Below are 26,062 nucleotides of genomic sequence, written 5' to 3' on the forward strand. Positions count from 1 at the left end.
GATGTAAAATAATAAGAGAATGATTTTGTTTGTTATGCAGTGGTTTCCAAGTACATTGTACCATGTTCATATATAATTTTAAAGATTTATCCACATCAATTCCTAAACTGTTTATCTGGTTTGGTGTCCTATTTTTAGAGGTAACTTTCAAGAAATCCGTGTACTTTCAGACATAGCAACAGTTTACAGCGCCAAATATGATTCTCATATTCATCCCCTGATACGTCGCCAAAAATTCAAACCCGTCCCCCAAAATTCAAACCCGTCGCCAAAAATTTAAACCCCTATCACTTAATCTTATGATCATGCTATAGCTCCAGCCTTGATACCAATATACATATTACATTACATGATAATTAAAAGTGTAGCCACTCTACACAACAGTCTATCATAATTCGCTATATCTGGACCTCTGGGAGCGTGAGCCCCTGTGTTTCAGTATCGTGGTGTATTCTGCTCGGAACCCGCGACCGCTCTTACTCGTGTCTGTCAGGAACATGATGAGAAGATGTCTCCCTGAAATTCAGAAAATTCAAGAAATGAAAACATGATTTTAAATCATGACTTTGAATAAACTATGTCAACATATTATCAAATACTACATTGAATATCAGCTTCCAAATTTAACATACGACGAATTCTGGCTCATTCTGCACATATATACACAATGTATACAATACACATAGATAAAAAATCTTTTTTTCACGCATTTAATGCAAGGAGGACATCATTAAATCACAATTCTTAGGACAGATTGGCCAAATGGCTTCTCTCTTTTCATCTGCTAACATTAAATGTTACAGAAAATATAAGACATGATGCTCTTCTAGAAATTAGATATTTTGAAGAAAAATAGAACAGTGCTGATTGGTTGAACTGCTTCAGATAACCAAGATGGCTGCTCTCCTGAACAGCATGTGAAACAAAACAGCTTCATGTTTCCCCTCACCTGTGGAGGTGATGGCCCTGGGGGGCTCCGGTCCGCAGAACTGACCAATCACAGGAGAGCCTCGATGTCTCCCATCATGCACCGCTACAAAGTCATACTCACAGTCCACAGTAGGCTCCACGTCAAGGTCAATGAACTTCAACCTAGAAAAAGAACATCACGTCCATATATGGTACCTGTAGATGTATAATTCTTCTTACATTTCGTAGGAAACACTCATCCTAAGAAATTGCAGGCAACCATCCTTATCAAGTGTTCATTGTCACTCAACAATCTGATTAAGTAGTGCCCTTTAGACAATGCTGGCCAGCTACAGCAGTTGCTAATAGTTTTTTTGAGACAGAGCCTTTAGTACACAGTCACACACACACATAGTCTCACACACACACAGTCTCACACACACACAGAGTCTCACACACACAAACACAGTCTCACACACACACACAGTCACCCACACACACAGTCTCACCCACACACACTGAGTCTCACACACACAGAGTCTCACACACACACAGTCTCACACACACAGAGTCTCACACACGCAAACACAGTCTCACACACACACACACAGTCACCCACACACACAGTCTCACACACACACACAGTCACACACACACACAGTCTCACACACACACACAGTCTCACACACACAAACACGGTCACACACAGACACACACAGACACAGTCTCACACAGAGTCTCACACACACACACACACAAAAAAAAACCCACACACAAACAAACACACAGTCTCACACACACAAACAAACAAACATACACACACAGTCTGACACACAAACACATCATGTATACCAAAAATTGCTTGTACTGCTGAATTGACTGGTCAACAGTCTACATATAGCAAGATAATATATATCCCACTGAACAGGAAACATTATTATTGCTATAGTATGACAAAATAAATAGTCCCTCCACCATCTTATCAGCAGAGACATTATGTATATGAGGGTACCATCATCATTATTTATCATCCTTTGAGGTGAAGCAAGTTAAGTTTCTCTTCCAGAACAGTCTGTCTTTAATGGCTGTGAGAAGTTCCAGTCCCTGCAGGCCAGTTTCTTCAAAGTTAGCCTTGGGCGACCAACACGTTTCTTACAGAAAACAGGTGTCCAGAACAAGAGTTTTCCGGCTACTACGAGCCACATGGCCGGCAAGGAGTAGTCGGCATTGTTGTTAAACAACAGGATACCATCAGTCCTACCTTATTCTGTGGTGCCTGGGCACACTGATTTTCCAGTCCTACCTTATTCTGTGGTGCCTGGGCACACTGATTTTCCAGTCGTACCTTATTCTGTGGTGCCTGGGCACACTAATTGTCTAGTTCGTTCCTAACTACTGAAACTGGAGCATAGAAGACAGAAGCCCTGGGGTGGCAGTTGTGAGTTTTAATGCTTAACGTTTCATATGCGTACAAGAAAACCCTGGGATGGGAGGGTGGGGAAAAAACGTGCAGAGTAAAAGTCACTGCATCACATCTAGTCACGTGGTATCATGGAATAAACCATCCCAGGTGTGGGGGTGCCTCTCATCCAATTACACAGGATGTCCGCTCATCCTATCACAATTGTCTAGTTCGTTCCTAACTACTGAAACTGGAGCATAGAAGACAGAAGCCCTGGGGTGGCAGTTGTGAGTTTTAATGCTTAACGTTTCATATGCGTACAAGAAAACCCGCCAAAAACTAGAAGGAAACCGCCAACACCCAGGGCTAAGGGAACGATAAGAGCGGACACCCCGTGCAGCCGTAAGAGAGGCACCCCCGCACCCTAGAAGTATAAGAAACCAGCAGATATATACAGTATAACCCAAGGCAACAGTATAACATGATACATAACATACTTGTACCATAGGCTACAGAAATGCTAGATGAAACTTGCTGCGTAACATGGTTGATGTACAATAATGTGGCATACAACCGGTAATACCTATTGTGCACGAAGGCAACACCTAGGGTTTTGAAGACAAACATTATCGGCACTTTAAGTCTTCTGAAGTACAAGACTCTCTGGGCAAAGGCTACTGATATCAGGGCATACAAACATATATTCGCTACTATTCCGTTTAGAATCATCGATATCATGCCGCATATTGGCAGTCTTCTGAAGTACAAGTGTTTCCGGGCAAATGCTACAAGTAGTAATGTGGCATACAACCGGTAATACCTACTGTGCACGAAGGCAACACCTAGGGTTTTGAAGACAATTTGACAATATTCTGTGCACAGCCATAGAGGACTCAATGTAAGGGCTACGCAATTCAGCAATATGCCATCTAAATGGCACAGCAATATCGATGTGAAAACACCGGCATACAACCGGTAATACCTATTGTGCACGAAGGCAACACCTAGGGTTTTGAAGACAATTTGACAATATTCTGTGCACAGCCATAGAGGACTAAATGTAAGGGCTACGCAATTCAGCAATATGCCATCTAAATGGCACCGCAATATCGATGTGAAAACACCGGCATACAACCGGTAATACCTACTGTGCACGAAGGCAACACCTAGGGTTTTGAAGACAATTGTTGACAATATTCTGTGCACAAACAGTCATAGAGGACTCAATGTAAGGGCTACGCAAATCAGCAATATCCCATCTAAATGGCACAGCAATATCGATGTGAACACACCGGCATACAACCGGTAATACCTATTGTGCACGAAGGCAACACCTAGGATTTTGAAGACAATTGTTGACAATATTCTGTGCACAAACAGTCATAGGAACTCAAAGTAAGGGCTACGCAAATCAGCAATATCCCATCTTCATGGCACAGAAATTTTACAAGAACAAGTGTTTCCGGGCAAATGCTACAAGTAGTGTCATTTATTATGTTCGTAGAATCAAGGATTAAACATACACTGACGTCCTCAAGGGGTAAACATACACTGACGTCATCCTGCACACAGCTACAAACAGTATCGTCCCAAATATAGTCAATGTCATGAATGTATATGAAACAGCCTCCCATCTGGTCAGGCTTGCTTGCCGGTCGCACTCCGGCCACGACGACCTTTCCGGTTACAGTCCGATGCGCCGTGGTCGTACGCGGCGTCGTTGTGCTGATTCAGGCAATTCGCGCAGATGTGGTGTACTTCCCCAAATTGCTCGTCTTCGTGAATGATCTCTGACAGGGGGCAGGACTGAGACTGAAATAATTTGCAATATTTCAGTGTCTCCTGCAGTTGGGACTGCGATTGAGAAGGGCGCTGCGTCTTCGGTGTTGTGTTGCACTGCAGGTGGGGTTGTACATGCAGCCTGTACATGTGCTCCACGTGGTCCTTGTAACCCGAGTCGCCCCAGTCAAACTCGCCACGTTCCACCGCTCGTAACACTTCCCCATGAAAATCACGGATAGCAGGGGCCCATGGATAGCGCAGTTTATACTCAGCACACTGTTGCACCAGCTTAAGTCTCTCTCGCAACTCGACCGAACCCAACAATTCAGAAGTAAACAGCTTCATGTATCCGGCCAGGAATTGGTCCCAATTCAATACAGGGTAGGTGAGCTTGCCCGAATCACTCGAGAAGGCGGGCAATTCCTCTTGTGGCCATATCAGGTTTTTCTCAATACGGGAGGACGAGCGTGGCGTCCTAAAGAAGCCTGAAGTTAACTTCTGCTTACCTCTCTGGTCGGTTGGCTGCACGCTGGGTTTGGGTGCGACCAGTGGATTGGGGCTGGGCTTCGCCGGCTGCTCAGTTGGCGGCGCGCTGGAGAGGCCAGAGTTGGTTTGTGCGGGCGGCACGCTGGGGTTGGCTGCCGGCAAGCCGAGTCCAGGGTTTTGCCGTACGGGCTGGACACTGGGGTCGGGAAGACTGAGCTTGCCGGGGTCGGGTAGGGGTAGAACAGGCGCAGGCTGCAGACTCATGGCGCCCAGTATGCGATCAACCTCTGCGACCGCCGCGCTGTCACGCCGCAGGTCCTGGATAGTGCGCGCCACGTCGTGTGGCGAGGCTGCATCGTGTGTTACCGCCTGATCCTGAGACAGACCAGGCCGGTCCTTCGCTGACTTGTCCTTTGCCGACTCCACGTCGATAGACCAGGCCAGTCCCTGCCCCTCACGACCAGGGCCGGTTGGCGCCGATGGAGAAGCCTCTGCGGGAGGGGGGTTGAATTCCCGTCGTGCGGTCGACCGAAATTGTAACTGCACTTTCCTCCTCCGGAGGTCCTCCACTTCCTTGGCCAACTCCAAAATCCTGATCTCCTCGAGGAGTGCCGTCCGCTCCTTCTCGAGCGCATCCTCTTCCGCCAGGGGAACGGTGCTTGGGGAACGATCTTGTCCCTCAGGAGTTTCTGTCAAGCTGCTGGCGGGGCTCACGACAGGCCGGGCACGACCTTGTCCCTCAGGCGTGGTGGTCAAGGACGACTGGAGAGAAGTTATTTCCTCGGCCACTTTCTGTATTTCGACTTGTATGTCCGTGTCCAGAAGCCTCGCAGGCAGCTTAGCCGTCCGTTTAGGGCGTACCGATTCCATGACATCGGCTCAAAGTGACGAAAATGACGAAGATTTTGGAAAAAACGTGCAGAGTAAAAGTCACTGCATCACATCTAGTCACGTGGTATCATGGAATAAACCATCCCAGGTGTGGGGGTGCCTCTCATCCAATTACACAGGATGTCCGCTCATCCTATCACAATTTTCCAGTCCTACCTTATTCTGTGGTGCCCGGGCACACTGATTTTCCAGTCCTAGTCCTTATTCTGTGGTGCCTGGGCACACTGATTTTCCAGTCCTACCTTATTCTGTGGTGCCTGGGCACACTGATTTTACTCAGTCCTACCTTATTCTGTGGTGCCTGGGCACACTGATTTTCCATTCCTACCTTATTCTGTGGTGCCTGGGCACACTGATTTTCCAGTCCTACCTTATTCTGTGGTGCCTGGGCACACTGATTTTCCAGTCCTACCTTATTCTGTGGTGCCTGGGCACACTGATTTTCCAGTCCTACCTTATTCTGTGGTGCCTGGGCACACTGATTTTCCAGTCCTACCTTATTCTGTGGTGCCTGGGCACACTGATTTTCCACACACAGGAGATGTCCTCTGCATAACCGTTGGGGTACCCTGGGCTGGAGAAGGAGCCTGAGCGGGGGTCCATCAGTCTGAAGTAGCAGCGTTCTGGGGGAAATTAAAAAAAAAAGAATATCTAGTTGACCACTGTGAGTTTTTTGTTCCACCTGCTTCATTGGAAGCCAAACAGATTGAGGCAAGTTTAGGTTTGTCATTTTCCTTAACATTTGTATCTTGAATGTATGTGTCATGTAGATGTTCCATGCTGCCATTTCTACTCACGAAACAAGCTAGGTAACAAGCTAGGTAAGAACTTTAAATTATATCCTGATAACTGAGTCAGATATAGCTTTGTCCTTTAGTTATGAAATGACCATGTGCATGTGTAAATCATATTGCAATATGCACTATCTATAACATCAAATCTCAATTTAACTTGGAAAAGCTGTTCTACTGAAAACACTGAATCTTAAACAATTTGAAAGAAGATTTGGAAAAGAGGAATTATCTTGTTTGTTTTTTCAAGTAAACAGGTTTTATTCACACGTACCAAGTCGGAAAAGAACTCGGACCTGTCAAATCTACTTGTAGTTATCTCTCCTCCAAAGTGACATAATGTAGAAAAGATAGTCAAACTAACCCGATGACTTTTTATAAGGTTTTGTCGGAAAAGAAGATCATTTGCAGAGTCGATTTCATTACCTTTCTATCCATTGGCAAGTGACATTATAGAATAATAACCGTTACAAACTAACCCTCTGACTTTTTGTAAGAAGCGTATGTGACTGACAGTGCTGGCCAGTCCACACTGTTCTGACTGGTCACATGGAGTCTCAGCTGGATGGAACCGCTTCCCGTGGTGACGTACGGCGGAGGTTTCCAGTCCCCACAGTATCGACCGCCGTTTCCCTGAGAGATAGAAAAAGAAATCATTAACACTCTGATCCAAAAATTTTCCTCTTCTTTTAACATATACCTATAGTAATCTGTTTCTCACCAACCTTGCAATGTGACCATTATCATGTCAAGTTATGCCTCTTGGTAAGCTTTGATTTTGTTTGTGAGCTTTACACTGAATTACAGTTTGTCCTCTTTAATATTGTGTATCAAGAGATTTGAAGTTCTTGTCCATCTTCTGCAGTTACAGTTCTTTCTGCAAGGTGGCACTGTTGCATGGATCAGCGACAACTTTTTTTTACCAGAAGAATCATTCTATTTCGTATAATGCCACAGTTCAACACCCATCAATTACTTCTTCAGTGATAAGCCTGTCCTGAATGTAAAACTAAAAATGCCAAAAAGTGACAAGTAGGACAAGAGTATAAACTTTAGGAAGTTACCTGAAAGTCAGTGTCATGAAACAAAGCATACAATCAACCATGACAGTGGTTACTGGGTTCACTGGAAATGTTAACCCTTTAGAGTAATACAACTTGGAACATTCACAAAGTAATATTGCTTGGAACCTTTTCTTGTAATGCAATGTAATGTTCAAATAGCATGCTTTATTACTTTGTTACTGAAACCAGGCTAGTCCTTTATCACCTCTTTGATTACAGAATGGCTACAGTCTCACTGTGTATTGCACATGTAATATACTGTTAATGCATTTCAGATTGCAGGAATTTAATTTCACGACAGCGGGAAAATGGAGTGTTCACAGTGGTTTTAAGTTTGCGGAAGCACCATAGATTGAGTGTAGTCACATAATATAATGGAAAAAGTTCGCAGTGGTTTTAGGTTCGCGGTAAACTGGCTACAGCAAAAACCACGAACATAAAACTACAACGAACATTTCTGCATTTACAGTACAGTAGAAGCCAGATAATTGCACAACAGATTAACGCACACTTCTGATAACTGCACAGAATCCCAAAATCCCAAACTGGTGCGGTCCAGCTAGATAACTTCGCATTATTGCACCATCCGGATAATAGCATGAAATTCACTGGCAAATAGGCCGTTCAATTATGCGGCTTCAACTGTACTATGAAAACTTTACTAATAGTACGTTCGGGCTAACACACCAGAAACAGGGATTGTCGTTCCTCAGGCCAAAGCCATAAACACCCAAATCAGCAGGAAAGCCAAGTTGTCTCTGCTGCAGCCACAATTTTCTCAGCCATTAATCGGGGGCGGTGGTGTAAATTACACGCCGGGATGGCCCATTCCCGTCTTAATTCCACCATCTATCTAAGTCTCTCCCCGCCGTAAAATCTACCCGCAACCAATTACGGAAATGGCCAGCCTTTGGCACATATCCTAACAACAATATGGTGCCAAAAACCCAGCGAAAAATTACCTAATAAATTCTGCCGACATCTTTGACCCAAATACTAAAAGGGGGGGTACAACAGCCTAATGGAAACTCCGAGTAATTTGCTATGTCTGGTTTTTATGTAGATTGGGGGTTTTCTCGTTAATGGATAGCATAATTGAATGTTCCATATTCCGTCTTGTTACTATGCCCCATGTTGTGAAGACGAAAGCTTTTTACGACAAAGTCAAGTTTACCATGTTACACAAAGTAAGGTCACTATTGGTGATAAAGTCTGGAAATGTCTTCTATTCTACTAGTCTATGAACAAGTACCGAACCAAGAAATTATCTTTACTGACACTCATACTATCAGATGAAACATTTATGTACTAAATTGAATAAAACAACATTTTGCTTAGATTTTCCAGAATGTTATTCAAGCCCCAGTACAACAGCATTAAAAGATTAATGTATTTAAACCATGAAATCCTACATGTAGTTATCCATATCCAACTTTTCCCAGAATCTACAGTAAATGCATGTAAGTCTGCAATGATTTAATTTCCCTGCCGGGAGTAAAATGGATTCATGATTAAATTCAAGATAGCACTATTGTGGCAAACAGTAACAGTAGTTAATGTGATGAAAACATCAGCAGTTTTAGTATTAGGAAGCGGTTACCCTACCCCCCCCCCAAAAGTGAAACAGAATTACAGCACGTTGAAACTTAATCTATCTTTAAGTTAGAAACATTTCTTCCTCAAGTTATTTCCGGTATCCAATCCAATAAGTATGTGTAGGCCAGGAAATGTACCTTTATACAGCGCCCTGAAATTTGTCAAACTCTGATTTTTCGCTGCTCCAAAAATTGGGCAAACAGAAATTTAGTCCAAATTAGGAAGTGCCGGGTCTAATGGATTTAGTGATGTCTATTTCCTGTCCGTCGTAATGAAGTAATTACCTCCGCTGGATTTAGGATGTTATTAGGAGAAAGAAGGGTCTATTACGGTCGTTTCACTTTAAATCTTTTCCTTAAAGACATTCTACGCTATAGTGATTAAGGAGGCTTCTAAGTCTGTCCGTAATAATCTGGGTTTAAAAGAACTTTTCTAGCTCAAAATCTAATCTCCAAGCAGATCCTAGGTGGCGCAATATAGTGCCCGTTTGACTCCCTTTGGCCGGCTTTACTCCTTGGCCAGCTTTGATACTATATCATGGCACCGTAGGATCTGCTTGGAGATTACTCAAAATCATCAAGCTGTCTACAGGACCCGTCCCTCTGCCCTGGGATGGAAATTTGCTTGTTGGAATGGACAAAAATTTCACTGCATCAGCCTCAAAATCTGAACTTAACAACATGAATTTGATGAAAATGTACAATTTGTAATCTTGAATTGACAAACATATCTAACAACAACAAAATAAACAACATAGAAAACAACAATGAAATGTGGGACAGAAATAACTTAAAGCTGGAGACAGCCAAAATTCTTTTAAATTTTCGCAGACTCTGAGGTTTAATTTTTGCTATTTTAACAGTGACCTCTCCAAAATAGGGCTTCAAGTTCAAGGGCTTAAAGAGACATACTTGGTATTACTGACCACAAGTAAGATAAATTGCAACATAGCAAAGCCATTTTACAGGAAAGAAATCTGACTCAGTCTGCTACATGTATGTCCCACAGGTAGTCATTTATTGGAAAGTTTAGTACACTTTATGAAAAATATCAGAAATATTCCAGCAGTTACTTGAACTCATAATGTCCAATATGTCTTTCTGAAAGGTCACCGTCATGGTGGTAGACTGTAGTCTTGAATTTGAGCCAACATTCAAATAGGGCCATTAATTCTTAAATGTTCTTCTCAAGAAAGAAACAAATACATTTTCCAAGCCAAGTTCATCTATCAAGTGCAACAATATGTCTTCTCATGATCTCTTTACTTTGTTTGCATTAAGAAGACGAATGTGTGGTAAAAATTACACCTCAAATGTTGTTCTACAAGCTATAATTTAAAGTTTCAACCTGGCAACTGTTCAGAAACTATTAGAAACTCGGGTGGTTTTAAGTTCATATGTACAGGAAGTGGTCACCACAAAAAAAAGAAATACAGTACCGGTATAATGAAACTTAATCTACCTTCAAGTTTGAAACATTTTTCCTCAAGTCATTTCCGGTATCCATAATCCAATAAGTATGTGTAGGCTACAGGAAATGTATCTTACAGTGTGAATTTGTCAAACAGATTTTTTGCTCTTAGAACCTGAAGGAGATTTAACGTTTCATGAAGGTGGTAGACGAAAATCCATACTTGTAGCTGTATACATCTAGTATCAGTACAGGTGCAGGTTAGGCATAAGTCTTCAGAAATATGTGCATAGCTCCAAATCAATGATCACTGTGCCTGCCTGAACCTGAATATGCAGGACAGGTATTTTGAACAGGAAAGCAGCAAGTTTAAGAGAGATCCTGGTACTTATTTATGAATCGGTACTGACTGGTCTATCAAGTGCAGCATTGATCTTAAATGAACCAAGTTCCATCTGATCAATACTTCACAATACCCGTTATCAGCAGCTGTGGTCAAGGTTGACATAATCAATATGAACGACAGCAGAATGTTAAACATTTCAATCCATATTTTTCGCAAAGGCAATGCAATTCGTTCCTTTAAAAGTGTAAGTCCTTGCCACATCCATTGGTGAAAAGGAGCAGTGCCCATCTCCTTTTCTATTATTTAAGCCCTTGTGCCACTACAGCTGGGGACAGTCAACCGGTAGTGGAGTGTTGTTCAACTCCCATAGTCTTTCTCATGACAAGTGTGCTAAGTGCTTTTTTTATTAATGAGTTATAAAAAAAGACTTATATAGGAAAAAGACTGCTCTGGCTACAAAATGGAACTGAATGGAACAGGCTCTAGTATAATTTGGGACATCCGGTTTAATTCCGGAAAACTTTTAAGTTTACAATTTGAAAAAAGATAAACCAAATTATTCAATATTTGTAAGTATGATATTTTATTAATTTTAAGAACTCTTGGATTCTTACACTAACGAATTGTGTCAGTTATAAACATACCCTTATAATTGTGTTAATTTCAATGCTTTCAAATTGGGACCTTGCAAACCCTGTTATCAAACCAAGAGAGACAACCTGAACAAAATATCTGGAAAACAAAACTCTTAAGATATGACTTCAGCAAAAGTTATTCCGACAAGCAGAAGAATGAACTGTGAAAAACTAGTACAAATTGCATTACGTCTGCCAGAAATACGACACTAAGTCTTGCAAATGAAAGAAGCTCCAATTATTTGACCCAAGAATTGTGCTTACGACCTAACCTAAATTTTACAAATGAGTTCCATCGTCTTGAATCATGCTATCAAACCATAGCTTAGCCCCAGGTCGTTACAACTATTCACATCACCTGAAGACTTATAGCTAGTGTCATATCCGAAGTGCTTTACTTCACAATGTTGCCTTTATGTAGCTAAACTTTGATAAACAGGGTGCCCTTCTGGCCATATTACGGCTCTATAGACTGGATTAATCATGTTAAAGTTTATAATAGCAATGTTTCTTTACCGTAAAACTGAGTTTGCATGATGGATACAGGTACAGTAGAGTACTCTAACCTTTGTAAGGTAACAAATGACACTGTTTGGAGAACTACGGTAAACCGTTTTTAAAAAAAGTGGTTGTTGCATCTAACAATATTATTATATGAATTATTTGTCTTGTGTGGCATATAATCTAATTGATATCTAAAACTATCAAAACTATCAATTAGCCTGTGTAGAGTACATTGTACACACTTCATATGGGCCGCAAAAATATCTGATCCGTTACAGTAACTGATATTGTGTATATTTTACATATTCACTAAAAATGAAAAAATCATGGGCCATTGCAAATCTGGTCCTGAAACGCTTTTTCAACAGTGTAACTATGCTTAGAGATTTCAATAAAAGCCCATGGCAACTCCTGTTTGTAATCCTAGCTTGCTCTGGAAGAAAGAAATCAGAAATAAAAATTACTTCAAATTCCGTCCTAGTGGGATTTGTAATTCTTATTTTTTCAGTTTATTCAATGGTGGCAAAAACACAAGCCTTTGTACATATTCTATGTTTCATTTTAACAACAACACATCTTCACTGGCCTGCATGAGCTTGCTATACATTACATTTAAAGACCATAGGCTGTCACACCTAATCCCTTTTAAAATCTAACTCCAGGCATTCTTTAATTAAAATCTACCCCCCCCACTGCAATACCCAGCTTACTGTATTCCCCTAACCTTACAGCATTATATGCAACACCAGGCAGAGCTCCGACAAATATGTTTCTATTTACATCAAACAACCATAGGCTGTTACACCTAACCCCTTTTATATCTAACTCCAGGAATTCTTTAATTAAAAGCTATAGAGTGGGGACACAGCTTACTGAATTCCCCTAGCCTGACTGCATTATATACAAAACCAGGTAGAGATGGCAAATATCAAGTTTCTCTTTACAATAAAATACCATTATACTATATGGTGTTACACCTGTCAATATCTAGCTCCAGGTATTCTTTAATTAAAAGTTACGTAGTGGGGGGCACCTATACCCAACTTACTGTATTCCCCCAGCCTGACAGCATTATATACAGCACCCGGCAGGGCTCACAAATATGTTTCCGACAAGAGAAACCCACTTCCATTAGTTACTCCCATTTGTTTGACAACTTGATCCCACAATGCCCTATTCCTACCCAGGTGTATATATCACAGTGTAATGTGACACCAGTAACAAATAGATGTCACTGACTGAGTCCTGGGTCTTCACCCAAAAAAAGGATTGCGGTACACTAAAAATGGACCTAAATGGCTAAACATCACACAGATCTGGAAAGCTCAACAGAGGACAAAACAGACTCAATATCTACAATAGAAATTCAAAAAACAGGCTAAGTTCAGTCTTCATTAAAAGTGTATTCTCCTGTTATGATTCTTCGTCTTGTTTAGATAAACATACCGTTATGACATAATATTTCACTTAGTATAGCATCTTTGAAATAGCCAGCATTCTTCTTTTAAAATGAAACTACATGTACGACTCTGACTAACATATTTTGAAATATAACCACCGTACTTCAAAAGGTTGTCAAATTTGGAATAGAACCGTTACTGTAATATTTCAAAACATAACTGTCAGTGTACATTGTACCTGCTCACAATAATTCTATAGAGCCTTACCTTAATGCTATGAATCCTAATGTTTAATATCTTGTCCCACAAGAGCCAATTTGAAGTCAGTTCAAGCAGCTACTAGCATATGTAGGTACGAGATCAGATACTAATCTTTAATTACTCGTCTTTAAAGTGACTTTTGTCTCCACATAAAAGTCTTGTTTTCTTGGACTGTTACAAGAAGGTTTGTATCTGTAAGTTACCACAGGTTTAACTGTAAATGCCCTTCTTTACAGGCTGCTTTCAAGATGAATTCCACTTTGTTATGAAATGTCCTACCTACAGTAAAGAGAGAGAAACATTGTTTACGAATATTAGAACCAAAACACACATCTCTCTCGCTGGTGCAGAAAGCAATATTTTCCATGTATTGCTCTCATGTTCAACTCATATATCCATCTACGTAGGCCAGTTTCTTTATAATGTATTCCAAATGTGAGACCAGATTAATCATACATCAACTGTACTGTTATCGATAAATGTTTAATTTGTTGTTGTTTTGTATGTAGCCTCTTAGTACTATTGTCTGTATAGCTATTAGTTGTTATTAATTGCCATACATTGTACCCTGTGCGATTGTTGAGCAATAAATTCATTCATTCATTCATTCATTCATTCATATCTTAGTTATCAATCTTGGGATACAGATGGGAAATCGCTTCAGCCGAATAAGACTCATTTCCAAGGGATCTCATCTATCTTTCTTGTAAGACTATAATGAAGAATTCCTGGGGAAACTGATACCAAGACTGAATGTGTCCCCAACAGAATGAATCTGATCTATCAGATACTGTAAATGCAGAAATGTTCACGGTGGATAAATGTTCGCGGTTTTCGCGGTGACCACTTCACCGCGAACTTAAATCCACCGCGAACATTTTTCTATTATGGTATTAAACTGCAGTCTACGGTGTTACCGCGAACTTAAAACCACCATTTTCCCCACTACCGCGAAATTAAATACCCGCGAAATTAAATGCATTTACAGTACCTCTCAGGAACGGTTGTCAGCTCTGTAATAAGACTCCCAGCATGCCTAATGCATGCTTTACACACATTTGTATAACTTATTGATGCCCTATCATAAATATAACTAGTTATCATAAATCAAGAAATGTATTGGGAAATTAAAGATGACAAAGCTTTACGAAATGAAAAATGGAGGGCAGGGTTGGACAAGTCTTCTGGAATTCACTTGTCCTATCTATTCTATAAAGAATGTACTTGCCCGAAACAAATTTTCACTTGCCCAAAATTTAAATGACATTTTTCTATGCATTTTTACTTCCAGTGATGGTATTCTTTTAATATGGGCTTTTTTTTTTGTTGAATATTACTTGCCAGATCGGGCAAGTGGGGTAAGACATGCACTTGCCCCATCAGCGCTTTCACTTGCACAGGACAATAGGGCTCACTTGTCCAAACCTGAAGGGAAAGGAAGGAAAATAAAGAGTGAAGATACCTGAGGACTGAACCTGGCTATTCTTTCTGGAATGTTGGAAATTTCTCTGGACTGATTATCCTTTATTGGGCAGAAAAGTAGGTAAAAATTAAAAGAATCACAAAGAAAAGTGTGAACATAGAATCAAAAATAAATTAGATATTTTGCAAATAGTCACTTTAATCATCCATTTGACTCCTAATATTGCCTGACCACAACCTAATACCACAATTTTTTTTTAAGTGCATTTTAAAGAGAGCAGCATTTTAATCATTATATATAATTAGTGCAGTAGTGCCAAATACTTCATAATAACCATAATAAGATATCCAGGTGTTCAAGACATTCTTGAGAAGGCTTTGGTTACACTGTTTGCTTGTTTTTTTTTCATGTGGAAATCTGGCAGAAAAATGCAAAACTCTTGTTTGTCTTTCACAATTAATTCTTGGAAGCTACTCAGGCTATACAACAATAACTTGATAGACATACATATGTATATCTTATGAGATATATCTAAAAACCACGATTACTCAGAATTGGCATTCCTACCTTTTGCTTCCCAGTTGTAACTTCCAAGTAGTTGTCTGTACAGGAGAAATCCTCAAAGGAGTTCACGTGGAATTCTTCGAAGGTGAGGAATATGCGGTGTCCTTTCTCGGCAGATATAACCCATATACAGTCCGTGATGGCATGGGGGACGATCGTGAACTTTATACCTCCTCGGGCCGCCGTCAGCAAACCTCCGCAAGCAACTAGGACATATAGAACAAAAGGATTACAAAAAATTCTTTACTACACCCTTTTCTGTTTAACCCATCTATAACATTTTAGGAAATCTAAAGTTTCTGCCCCCAAAACAAAAGGAATTGTAATTTCATAACTCATGAAGACTCACTATGAATTGTGAAATGTTTGATAATGTGTATGATGTTCATGTTACAGCGCAAACATAATTGTTCTGTCTTTTCTTGTATTCAACTCAAAGACACTCAGAACATGTGAATTTTACCTAACCAGTGTTAGCTTAACATTACAGCTTTTCTGCAACAGTAAGTCAAGTCTATATAAGTCAGTATTTGAAAATTAAATTTGATGTTTAACTGTTCCCATCAAACAGTTAAGCATCGCTCTATTCTCTTTTTCTTTCACTCTTGTACCAAATCTGTTAGTATCTTACCTGATACTTGTTTCTCCTTTGGCGTACAGTCCCGTCCGTTGTCCGCCAGCGCAAAGCCTCTCTCACAGTCACAGCGGAAGCCGGGCTGCATGTTGATGCACATCTGACCACAACTGCTCTGGTTCTCTACACACTCATCCAGGTCTACCTATAACAACATGAGTCACTCTGATCCATAGGGCAGGGGAACAACTCAAACTACAAACTTCTAGCTATAACACTAGGCAGGGGAACAACTCAAACTACAGATGTCTAGCTATAACATAGGCAGGGGAACAACTCAAACTACAAATGTCTACCTACAACAACATCAGTCACTCTGATCCATTGGGCCGGGGAACAGCTCAAACTACAAATGTCTAGTAGTACTTAAAACAACATGTGAGTCACTCTGAACCATTGGGCAGAGTAACAGCTCGAAATGCATATCTTAACAGTTAATGAAGATAATTTGGGGGAATTCAAACACTTAATATGTTCTTGATATAACATGATCTACCAAATGTAGAAGAATAGTAATTATATATTGAGAAGAAAACATTGTTAGGTCTTCACCTATCTTACTGGGTGTCAAGAGTAAGCTTTTACCATATTACATGTATTTACATGCAACATACAGTCATATATCTAAAGAATAGTCAAAAGCCATGCAAACATACTCTGCCCTTTTGCAAATAAAAAATTAATCACAATCATATGTAGCATTTATCATCCAGTGCAATAACATGCATCAAAGAACATAACTTTTGCAAGGCAATTAAAGTACAAAGCAAAATCAATGTTTTGCACCACAATGTTCATAGCAAAAAACCAGAAAACACGGAGTGACGTAAGACTGTATAACCCAATGATGGAACAGAAGACATGGCTACTGAAACGGAAAGCAAAAGACATCAAGCAGGGAACTTTACCGACTGTGTAGGAGGCGTGGAATCCCGTGAAGCTGCCGATGTTGTTGCTGTTGGACGAGTACGTGAGCAACAGCTGATCCACCTCCGTCACGATGACATGCGGCATCACCCGGCAGTACCGACCAACCACCATCGAGCTGGGAATAAAGTGAAATTGATGAACTGTTGTAATATCCATATATGTGTGTTTACTTGTATTGTAAGTAGTTGCTATACATGTAGACCTTACAAAAGTCACTGCACTTTTATCATGTCAATAAAGATTAACATATACAGAAGCACATCCCAGAAACACATCCCTACCCCTTTGCAGGCTTTTAGCCAGGCAAGCGTCATGACATCATTTTGGACTTGCTCTTTGGATGCACCATTTTAACTTATTGATAATATACTCGAAAACTCTAGCACTAAGGAAGGTGGATGCCCCCAGACCCCCTACAATAGTGGTGCCTATATCACTTAACATGACTCACCAAGGAATTTGAACCCCCTATTATAAAATCTAAGCTAAAAGCCTGCCCCTTTGATTTAGTTAATGGGGTAGATGGGCAAAAGACAGTGGTTTCGGAAGAGGTCACTCCAAAAACAGTGATCACAAAACAACCACAAAGTCCAATGCATTATTGCAGTATTGTTACGGCCATTGTTACACTCCATCTCACCATGTTGTGTTACAGTCCGCGTAGCTTCCGTTATCACTGTGGTTGAGCAGGTAGCTGACGTACTGTGTGATGTTCACATACAGCTCCTCCACTTGGACATAGTTAAACTCACTGTCACAGTCAAGGTTGATGTCGTGGAATGTCAGGGAGATCGATTCACCTTCTGAACCTGGGGACATGGAAAGAAATGAATGTACAAATGAGAAAAGGAAGACAGGAACTCAAGGGATTTGTTTGCAAATTTTGCAATTTTGATATACAGTCAAACCTGTCTATAGCGGCCACTCAAGGGACTGGAGAAATGCGGCCACTATAGATGGGTGGCCACTATAGAGAAAATGCTGATCAATAGACCAATGCTGATCAAGGAACCAACAAAAAGTGACTGCAATGGCCAGGTGGTTGCTATGCAAAGGTGGCCGCTAATGCAGTTTGACTGTATTTGTCACAAATGTCATGCAACAGAAGCATCATGCAATAAGTCAGAGTTACTGAAGTAACAGGGTAAAATTTGTTCAGACAGACATTTCCAACAACAGATGCTGTCTGCAACGTCTAACCATTTAAATATATCCTTTAGTTCCTTGAGAATCTTTTACTTTGTGTATCTTATTACCTGGATGTCTAATCATCATCAATGCATAGGCATTTTGATAATATTATGGGATAACAAAATTCTTATATGTCACTTATGAGACCAAAAATAGAAATTGAAAGAAAACAGTACTACACTAAATAGTGACATATGATTGTTTTCAGGTCTCCAAAAACCTTTTATCATTTTAGTTCCCTATTTGGCAATAGACAACAGTTACTGTAGCACTACAGACATGCTTCAAAAATAACAATGTCATCATATCATAATATCTACTAGCAAAGGGGGCATACAATAAGTAAGAAACATTGGGACCACTTAAGCAGGAGTTTGTTTTCCTACCATACTGTTTATGAATACAGAGACTATTTCAAATAAATTTTATACAATCAAAGCTTTACTTCACCAACGTATCAGTGACCATGTATCACCTTCCTCAGAGCAATTCTGACTAGTTCACCTTTTACCACTGTGACAGCAATATGTGTCACTGCTTACAGATGCATATTGCTGCAACACAATGTTAATAGTCAGAATTGCCCTGGGGAAGATGACAGACGGTTACCGAAACCTCAAAGAAAATAAAGCTGTGGTTGTGTAAAAAGAGCCTTTTTATTTTACATGCACAAACACAAACTTGCATATAGAGCTAGAACAAAATGTGCTTGTATGAAATAGCCTTGATTTATGTTGTTTAAAAGTATTTTTTTCTTAAATAGTGACAAACCAACCTGATGAAACTATTCACGCATACCTTTTATAATCCACGCACACTGAATGTCGTTGTAGTAGCTGTAAGGGTACCCCGGGGATGTGATGTTCCCTTCCCTGGCCGATAGCACACCACCACAGCCTGGGAACAAGAGGTTCAAACTTCTTGATTTTGGTGTTTAAAAGTTAATGGCATTGATGTTGCCATATCTATTGTTAAACTTCTTGTGCAAGAACAAAAATTTCTGTTAAAAGGAAGACAAGTCTTACAACAAAGAGAAGCACTTCCAAAATGATAAGGCTTGGAGCAATAAATACTAGAAAACAATTAAAAAGCTCAATCATTTTAAAGTATTCAATGAAGTAGTAATCAATAAGGGAGAGTAGACACTAGTGGTAAGGGAGAGTCATTCAGCACCAAGGAAAGAGAACAGTGTGGTAAAAGGTGGTGGAAGGTTCCTTCAGCACCAAGGAAAGGGATGGCACCAAACAGTACTTGGGGGGAAAGTCCTTCAGTACCAAGGAAAAAGGATGGTGTACAATGTCCGGGGTGCGAAAAGGGACATCAGCACAAAGAAAAGGAGGGTATAGAATAGTACAAGGTAGGGGTGGTCATTCAGCACCAAAGAAAGGGACGGTACATGATAGTACAGAAATAGTACTTTACAGGATTATAGTCTTTTAGCACCATGGAAATGGATTGTGCATAATAGTACATGGAGGGGATGGCCATTCAATACCAAGGAAAGGGATAATACATAATAGTACAGGGTGGAGGAGGGTCCCTCAAATTTAAAGACCACATAAACACATAAGATGGGAAAGCTTACTTGGTAGATATTTTTCCTTCTCCATCATCATGGGGTCGTCCCCACTCCCGCTGTGCAGCATCTGTCCTGATGACTCCAGGAAGGAGAAGGGATCTGTACAGGAACAGATGGGCACAGATCAGTCAAGTAAATCAGTAATACATCTAGAGTCTTCCTATTGTTAGCTTCTCATAATTCAGCCCCAGGCTGCAAGAAGAGGTTAAGTTTAAGTTGCTCCTACATTTCTAACAAATGCTTTGGGGTGACCCTGGCCCCATCTCCATTTCTTTAGCCTTTAGGCCACACATTTGTGCAAACCACTACAGCAGGCAGCAGGAGACTAGGCAGTGATGTGTGTTTAACTCCCATACTTTTCCTCATTAGTGCTGAGTGCTAGGCAGAGGAAGCAGCATGTACCAAGTCTTTGGTATGACTCGGCTGGGTATTGAACTCACGGCATACAAAATGCCTCCTTTCTCTGCTCTGTAACTGGCCCTCTGCCAATGTGAGCAGCTTGCCATCCAGACTTCCAAGGAATGGCAGTACTCAGAACTAATCAGAGCATTTCCAATGACATTGTGAATAAAAATCATCTACTGTAGCAGCTGTTATATTATCTACAGGAAGCTGTTTTTGCTTGACTTTTTTTTTGGTGATGCTTCAGTGGCGTATGGCAATAAATGTAATACTGTAAATGCATTTAATTTCGCGGTAGCGGGAAAAGTGACTTTTCGCGGTGGTTTTAATTTCACGGTAACACCATCGACTGCAGTTTAATACCTTTATATAAAAATGTTCGCGGTGGATTTAATTTTGCGGTGAAGTGGTCGCCGCGAAAACCGCAAATATTAATCCACCGCGAACATTTCTGCATTTACAGTATATAAGCTGTATGCCAATAAACATTGTGCTTCACCTAATATATCAAGTCATATTAAATACTTTTCATTGAAAAGGGTGCCAAAGGAACTGTACATTTCCAACTTTTGCCTTGTTTATATTATATCAATACTAGTAATTGTCTTGATTATTAATCAAAAGCATTATATCAGAAATACTAAAAAGCAATACTATACAAATGACAAGCCCCATGGGCAGTGTCATGTATTGAATACAAATTCTATGGACATTAAGAGCCCTATAATTTATAAAAACATGGAACAGATGTGTAAGACTTCCAAAAGCATACTGATTAAGCTAGAGTAAATTCAATAACTCACAGTCACAGTCGAATTCTCACCCAATATGAGTCCACATTGCTTAAACATGGTACAGATGTGTGGCACTTGAATGTACAAATGCTTACTGAGCTACAGTAGACTCAATAACTCACAGCCAGCATCGAATTCTCACTCAATATGGGTCCACATCGCTTAACACTTACCAAGTTCATACACGGTGTAGTTGACCTTGAAGCCCTTGCCGACCACAGACTCGTCACTCTGGAAGTGCAGCTGGACAAACGGCCCCAAACTGTACACTTCCGTCGGGACGGCATGGCCGCAGTAACGACCCTGCAGCTTGGCTGGAATATCAATGAAAAAACAACAGTTGGTGAGAAAAGGAATCTCAATCCAGTTTTAGCTCACTGAAGAACTAGTCTTCCACTGGTCGTGACAGAGAGGACAGACACAATGTACGGTATTTACAGGTTCATTGTACCGGGGAAATTCCCCTAGCTCTTTTCAACAAGCACAATGTACAGTGGATTGTATCTTAATGTCCCGTCCTGAGGACTGCAGCCCTTTCCGGTAGCTTGCATGTCAGGTGAGCGACACAGACGGAATCAAACTCACGGCTTCTAGTTCCAGAGGCAGGGCTGCTAACCACTGGACTACGCACACTACCAAGTAGGTAAAGAATAAAAACAAGCACCATATTGTCTTTTTAAATCTGTACCAAATTTCACATCGTTAATTGATATTGCTCAATGTATCTAGACAGAATTGGAAGTGGAATTTACGTTCCATTTAATGACAAATCAATTCTACTACTCGTGAATATTGAAACGTTTTATTACCTCCATGAAATGTCATGGAATGGAGGTTATATTTTCTGTTATGTGTCTCTGTCTGTGTAGATGATTACTCAAGAACGGCTGGATGGATTGGTTTCATACTTGTTGTGTTGGTGGGCTGTGATGAAAGCTCAAATCGATGAGGTCTTGGGAGCCGTATCTGTTGTTATAATTGATGTAATAATGTCAGAAATCACCCCTATATTTGAGATATATTGGTACAGGCATCGTGCTGTATGTGTTTGTTAATGGGCTTAGCTCCAAGCAGATGGTGAGGTGACAGCTGTTTGGGGAACCCCCAGTAGTTTTATTTATGTCTGCTTAGGACTGTTTGAAATATTTGTAACAGTTGGCACAGTAGTTACCTCCATGAAATGTCATGGAGGTTATATTTTCTGTTATGTGTCTCTGTCTGTGTACAAGATTACTCAAGAACGGCTGGATGGATTGGTTTCATACTTGTTGTGTTGGTGGGCTGTGATGAAAGCTCGAATCGATGTGATTTTGGGCGCCGTATCTGTCGTTATAATCAATGTAAATAATATCAGAAATCCCCCTATATCTGCGATATATTGGAATAGGCATCGTGCTTTAAGTGTTTGTTAATGGGCTTAGCTCCAAGCAGATAGTGAGGTGATTTGTATGACAGCTGTTTGGGGAACCCAGAGTTTTTTGAATATGATAATTAGTTTTATTTATGTCTGCTTAGGATATCATGGAGATGTGAAGCGTAAGTATAATTGTAAGAAGTTGAGGTACATTTAACGGTAATGCTTAACAGGTATGGATGTCTCACATACTGTACTGCTGATTTGAGTGACATGGTGATTAAAATGCCATTAGGTCCTCTCATCTTAGATGGGTTGGGTGTCAGAAGTTTTATGGGCGATACAGATGTTCTGATTTCGTTACGATAAGGGACAGTTGTTAGTTGTCTCTTTCGTAGCCAATGGTACTTGTTTTTTAGCAGACGGGGTTGGCGCCAAGTATTCATCTTACAGTTGATGTAGGGCTATCAGAGGAAAGTGTGCATCTCATTTTTGTACCATGTGAACAGCTGATGTTATGACATATTGGTGGAAAATCAAATCACCATCTGACTAAAGTTGGCCACATCCCTTCTTCTTTCTGAGTTTCCCAACTTCCTCCCACCACACCGCTCTGAGGCACATAGTCGAACCTCAATAATGCTGACAACCTTAGACAGTTTAAATGCCAAACATCAAGCTTAAGGAACACCACGCTACCATATGCCGTCGACCTCTTAAAAGCACATTACACAATTAAGTGTTACATTTTAATAATTACTAATCAGATGGACATCCTCTGTGTCATTAAATAAATACACCACTACTTTCCCATAACATTTATAACCATTACTCTCAAATACAACCGACTATAAACATACATACCATCCACAAAAAAGCAATAAATATTTCATGGAGGTATGAGGTCCCCGAACTCTAGTTATTATTTGCTTTCATTACACAATTATAGTAATAGTTGAAAACAGTTATAGGAAATTCTATGATGTGTACTGTTAATATGTATTCAAATACCCTATCTGAATATTAGAAGCTAGAAAAATGATCTGAAAATAACAATTTCTATGTATAACGTTACATGTACATGTATGCACAGTGTAGAAGTATGAAAATACAACAATATTGAGCCATTGTTTTAAATGATTGTGTTTGAAAAAACTATACCATTCTAATGCAAGAAATACTGCAAAAGGGCGATCCCTGTCCCTGGTGCTGAATTAGAGGTTATTCTGTCATTACTTGGCCTTCTCTTGCAAGCATTGCTATAGAAGGAGCAGTTGTATCATGAAACTCAGGGTTGTAGCCAGCACCCGTCGTTTGACGGAATTTTGCAGCTGGGACAGAAAAAATTTTTGCCCATTCTGTCCTCTATGAGCAAAATTTAACCCTCAAAATGCAGGAAATAGCATTTCAGAGGGTCTAGATTTCAAAATTTTCCTTGGGAGCATGCCCCCAGAACCCCCTAGGAATGCTTGCTCCATTGCTCCATTGCTTGCTCCAATGCTAGCCATTAAAAATCGAGGGGACGGAAAATGATTTTGGGCTGGCTACAACCCTGGGTAGTTGTATCATGAATTGTATTCCTACAAAAATGGGCTCTAGGAGGTCACCATCTACATTCAGTACAGAGGGCTGCTCAAGGGCTCCTTATATAATCAATTACATGTCCATCATTCAACCTGTCACTACATGTGCCTGTCTGGGAATGCAGACAGCAATTAAATCACCCTACAGTGAACATATTCCATCAGAAATGCACTACTTTAAAGTGCATAATGCACTTACTAGTCTACATGTGCGTGACCAGTGGTGAACAGAATTTGTATTGGAATCCCTATGTTACTAGAAGCTTTTACTACAAGAAAATAAGCAACTTCAGGAGTAAATATAACGCTAGTTCACCATTATCCGCGGGGTAGCCTATATCCGTTGTTTTTAAAAGGATGGATCTTAGGCCTACCATGTCGACGGAAAGAGGTTTTTCAAACTGCAATATTGGGAATATGTTACTGTAAGGTAACGTTTGACCGCCCTGTCCCTCACCCCAAAGATACTCAGATGAAAGGAGGCTCAGACAAGGACTGCTCTGAAGTGTGTCTGTATTCTTGGAAAACATGTCTGGAACTGAACTGGGTGGAACTGGTCGGAACCGGATATCGTGACCTCGAGGGTCACTGGGCTATACTACTGCCGTAGGGGGGTGTATGCCATTTTGGCCTCTTACATTACAATTTGAAACCATGAACTGTTAGTTGACTTGGTATCCCTACGTGGTACCCTGTTCTCAAACACAATGGATAAAGGTTACCCCGCGGATAAATGTGAACCAGGGTTATTACATGTATATGAGTTTACCTTTACCTGCAAAGGCATATGTTTGGCACCACTTTATATTGAGGGTTAGGCATCTGAGAGAACGTAATCATTAAAGAGTAGAGGCATAACAGAAACATCCAAAAACATCTTTCAATGCTTAGAATTCAAGACGCAAAAGTACATGATCGGGTATTAATTTTTCAGATTGAATGGTATCAATAGGAAATAAAACACTTTTTATTATGCACAAAGCTTCTCTATTGTCATTCCAATATTCTAAAATTTTTCAAAATGATTTTGATGCGAGGGCAGTTTGATTGACTTTGTTAAACATGGCAACCTATGTGCTGAATTTCTATAAAACTGCCAGCATCAAAATGGCACTTAAAATGCTCAACAAGGACATTAACAGCTAAGATGTAGCGTACACAAGGGTGCCAAAATATTCCCTCAGAAACAATAGGTGCGGTAGCACCCGTCTCATCCATGCATTTTTCAGAACTCCGCAATGAAAACACTCATCCATAAAATACCCACCTTCCCACTTTACGAGGTACGCTCAGCACATAAGGGTCCCACAGGGATACTCTGCTGTCTGGCTTTATAAAGGCAAACCTGGTGATTTATTTGCATTCAGCACATTCCACAGCGTGCTCATATTGCTTGTAATATGTCACTGACAGGGTTGACGAATGTGGGGCTCTGCTCTGCCATGACATGACCATGTGTTACAAAGGGTTGCAACTTTGAAAATATCTACAGTCTTTACCAAAAAAATCTTTAAACTAGTCGCTAGGGGGCCCAAAGTTATGTCTGACTCACATATTCCTGAGCACAAGAGCTATCTAATATTCAAAATTCGTGACCATAGCTTGTTCGCAGCACGAGATTGGAAAACCAGAAGTTCCGCTGCAGTGCCAAGAGAAGTTGCTAGGGGGCCCAAAATCTAATCATTTCCAGCTTTCATCACACCCCACCAACACACAAAGTATGAAACCAATCCATCCAGCCGTTCTTGAGTTATCTTGTACACAGACAGACAGACAGAACAACGCTAGTGAAAATATAACCTCCACGACATTTAGGAGGTAAATATCTTTAGTTTGTACAATTTGGAAAATCTTTTGAAACTTTATCAAAAGCACTGTTAATACTGTTATTTAAATATGTTGCCAACAAATGAAAATCAGTTTCTTGCAACAAGGTTACAATTATGAGAAGAGCTATCAATGCCAAATTCCATGCTCATTTATTATTGCCTGTACAACAAAATCCTTTACATGTAGACAGCTGATGTGTTACAGTTATACAAGCTATTTAGCTACAGATACAGGGATACAAACTCATGAAAACTTTATTCACTTGCATATCATTTGAGCTTTACTTTTAAATTAACAACAA

The 26,062-nt window shown here is 40.3% G+C and overlaps 2 protein-coding genes across 2 annotated transcripts in view; both read right to left on the bottom strand.

Moving 5' to 3' along the window:
* Positions 1 to 26,062, bottom strand: part of LOC118405444 (bone morphogenetic protein 1-like) — a 117,565-nt gene continuing 91,503 nt past the window's right edge. Inside the window, exons 8-19 of the mRNA XM_035804944.1 lie at positions 21,168 to 21,308; positions 19,805 to 19,897; positions 19,018 to 19,116; positions 17,669 to 17,837; positions 17,011 to 17,143; positions 16,096 to 16,243; positions 15,468 to 15,670; positions 14,940 to 14,999; positions 6,741 to 6,894; positions 5,967 to 6,093; positions 950 to 1,092; positions 1 to 516 (exon numbers count right to left, since the gene is read on the bottom strand). Coding sequence (XP_035660837.1) covers positions 389 to 516; positions 950 to 1,092; positions 5,967 to 6,093; positions 6,741 to 6,894; positions 14,940 to 14,999; positions 15,468 to 15,670; positions 16,096 to 16,243; positions 17,011 to 17,143; positions 17,669 to 17,837; positions 19,018 to 19,116; positions 19,805 to 19,897; positions 21,168 to 21,308 — 1,598 coding nt within the window. The 3' untranslated portion in view covers positions 1 to 388. The remainder of the gene's footprint in view (positions 517 to 949; positions 1,093 to 5,966; positions 6,094 to 6,740; positions 6,895 to 14,939; positions 15,000 to 15,467; positions 15,671 to 16,095; positions 16,244 to 17,010; positions 17,144 to 17,668; positions 17,838 to 19,017; positions 19,117 to 19,804; positions 19,898 to 21,167; positions 21,309 to 26,062) is intronic.
* LOC118405860 lies at positions 2,340 to 5,473 on the bottom strand. Its single transcript, XM_035805668.1, has 2 exons — positions 3,478 to 5,473; positions 2,340 to 3,315 (listed from the first exon to the last, which is right to left on the bottom strand). The coding sequence occupies exon 1, from the start codon at positions 5,447 to 5,449 to the stop codon at positions 3,950 to 3,952; it is 1,500 nt and encodes a 499-aa protein (XP_035661561.1). The 5' UTR covers positions 5,450 to 5,473; the 3' UTR covers positions 2,340 to 3,315; positions 3,478 to 3,949.

This window comes from Branchiostoma floridae, chromosome 18 (genome assembly GCF_000003815.2).
Source record: "Branchiostoma floridae strain S238N-H82 chromosome 18, Bfl_VNyyK, whole genome shotgun sequence".
NCBI classification, from domain to species: domain Eukaryota; kingdom Metazoa; phylum Chordata; class Leptocardii; order Amphioxiformes; family Branchiostomatidae; genus Branchiostoma; species Branchiostoma floridae.

What these genes read in the sequence shown, in the direction of transcription:
- LOC118405860 (XM_035805668.1), bottom strand. Translation starts at nt 5,449, where the DNA reads ATGGAATCGGTACGCCCTAAACGGACGGCTAAGCTGCCTGCGAGGCTT.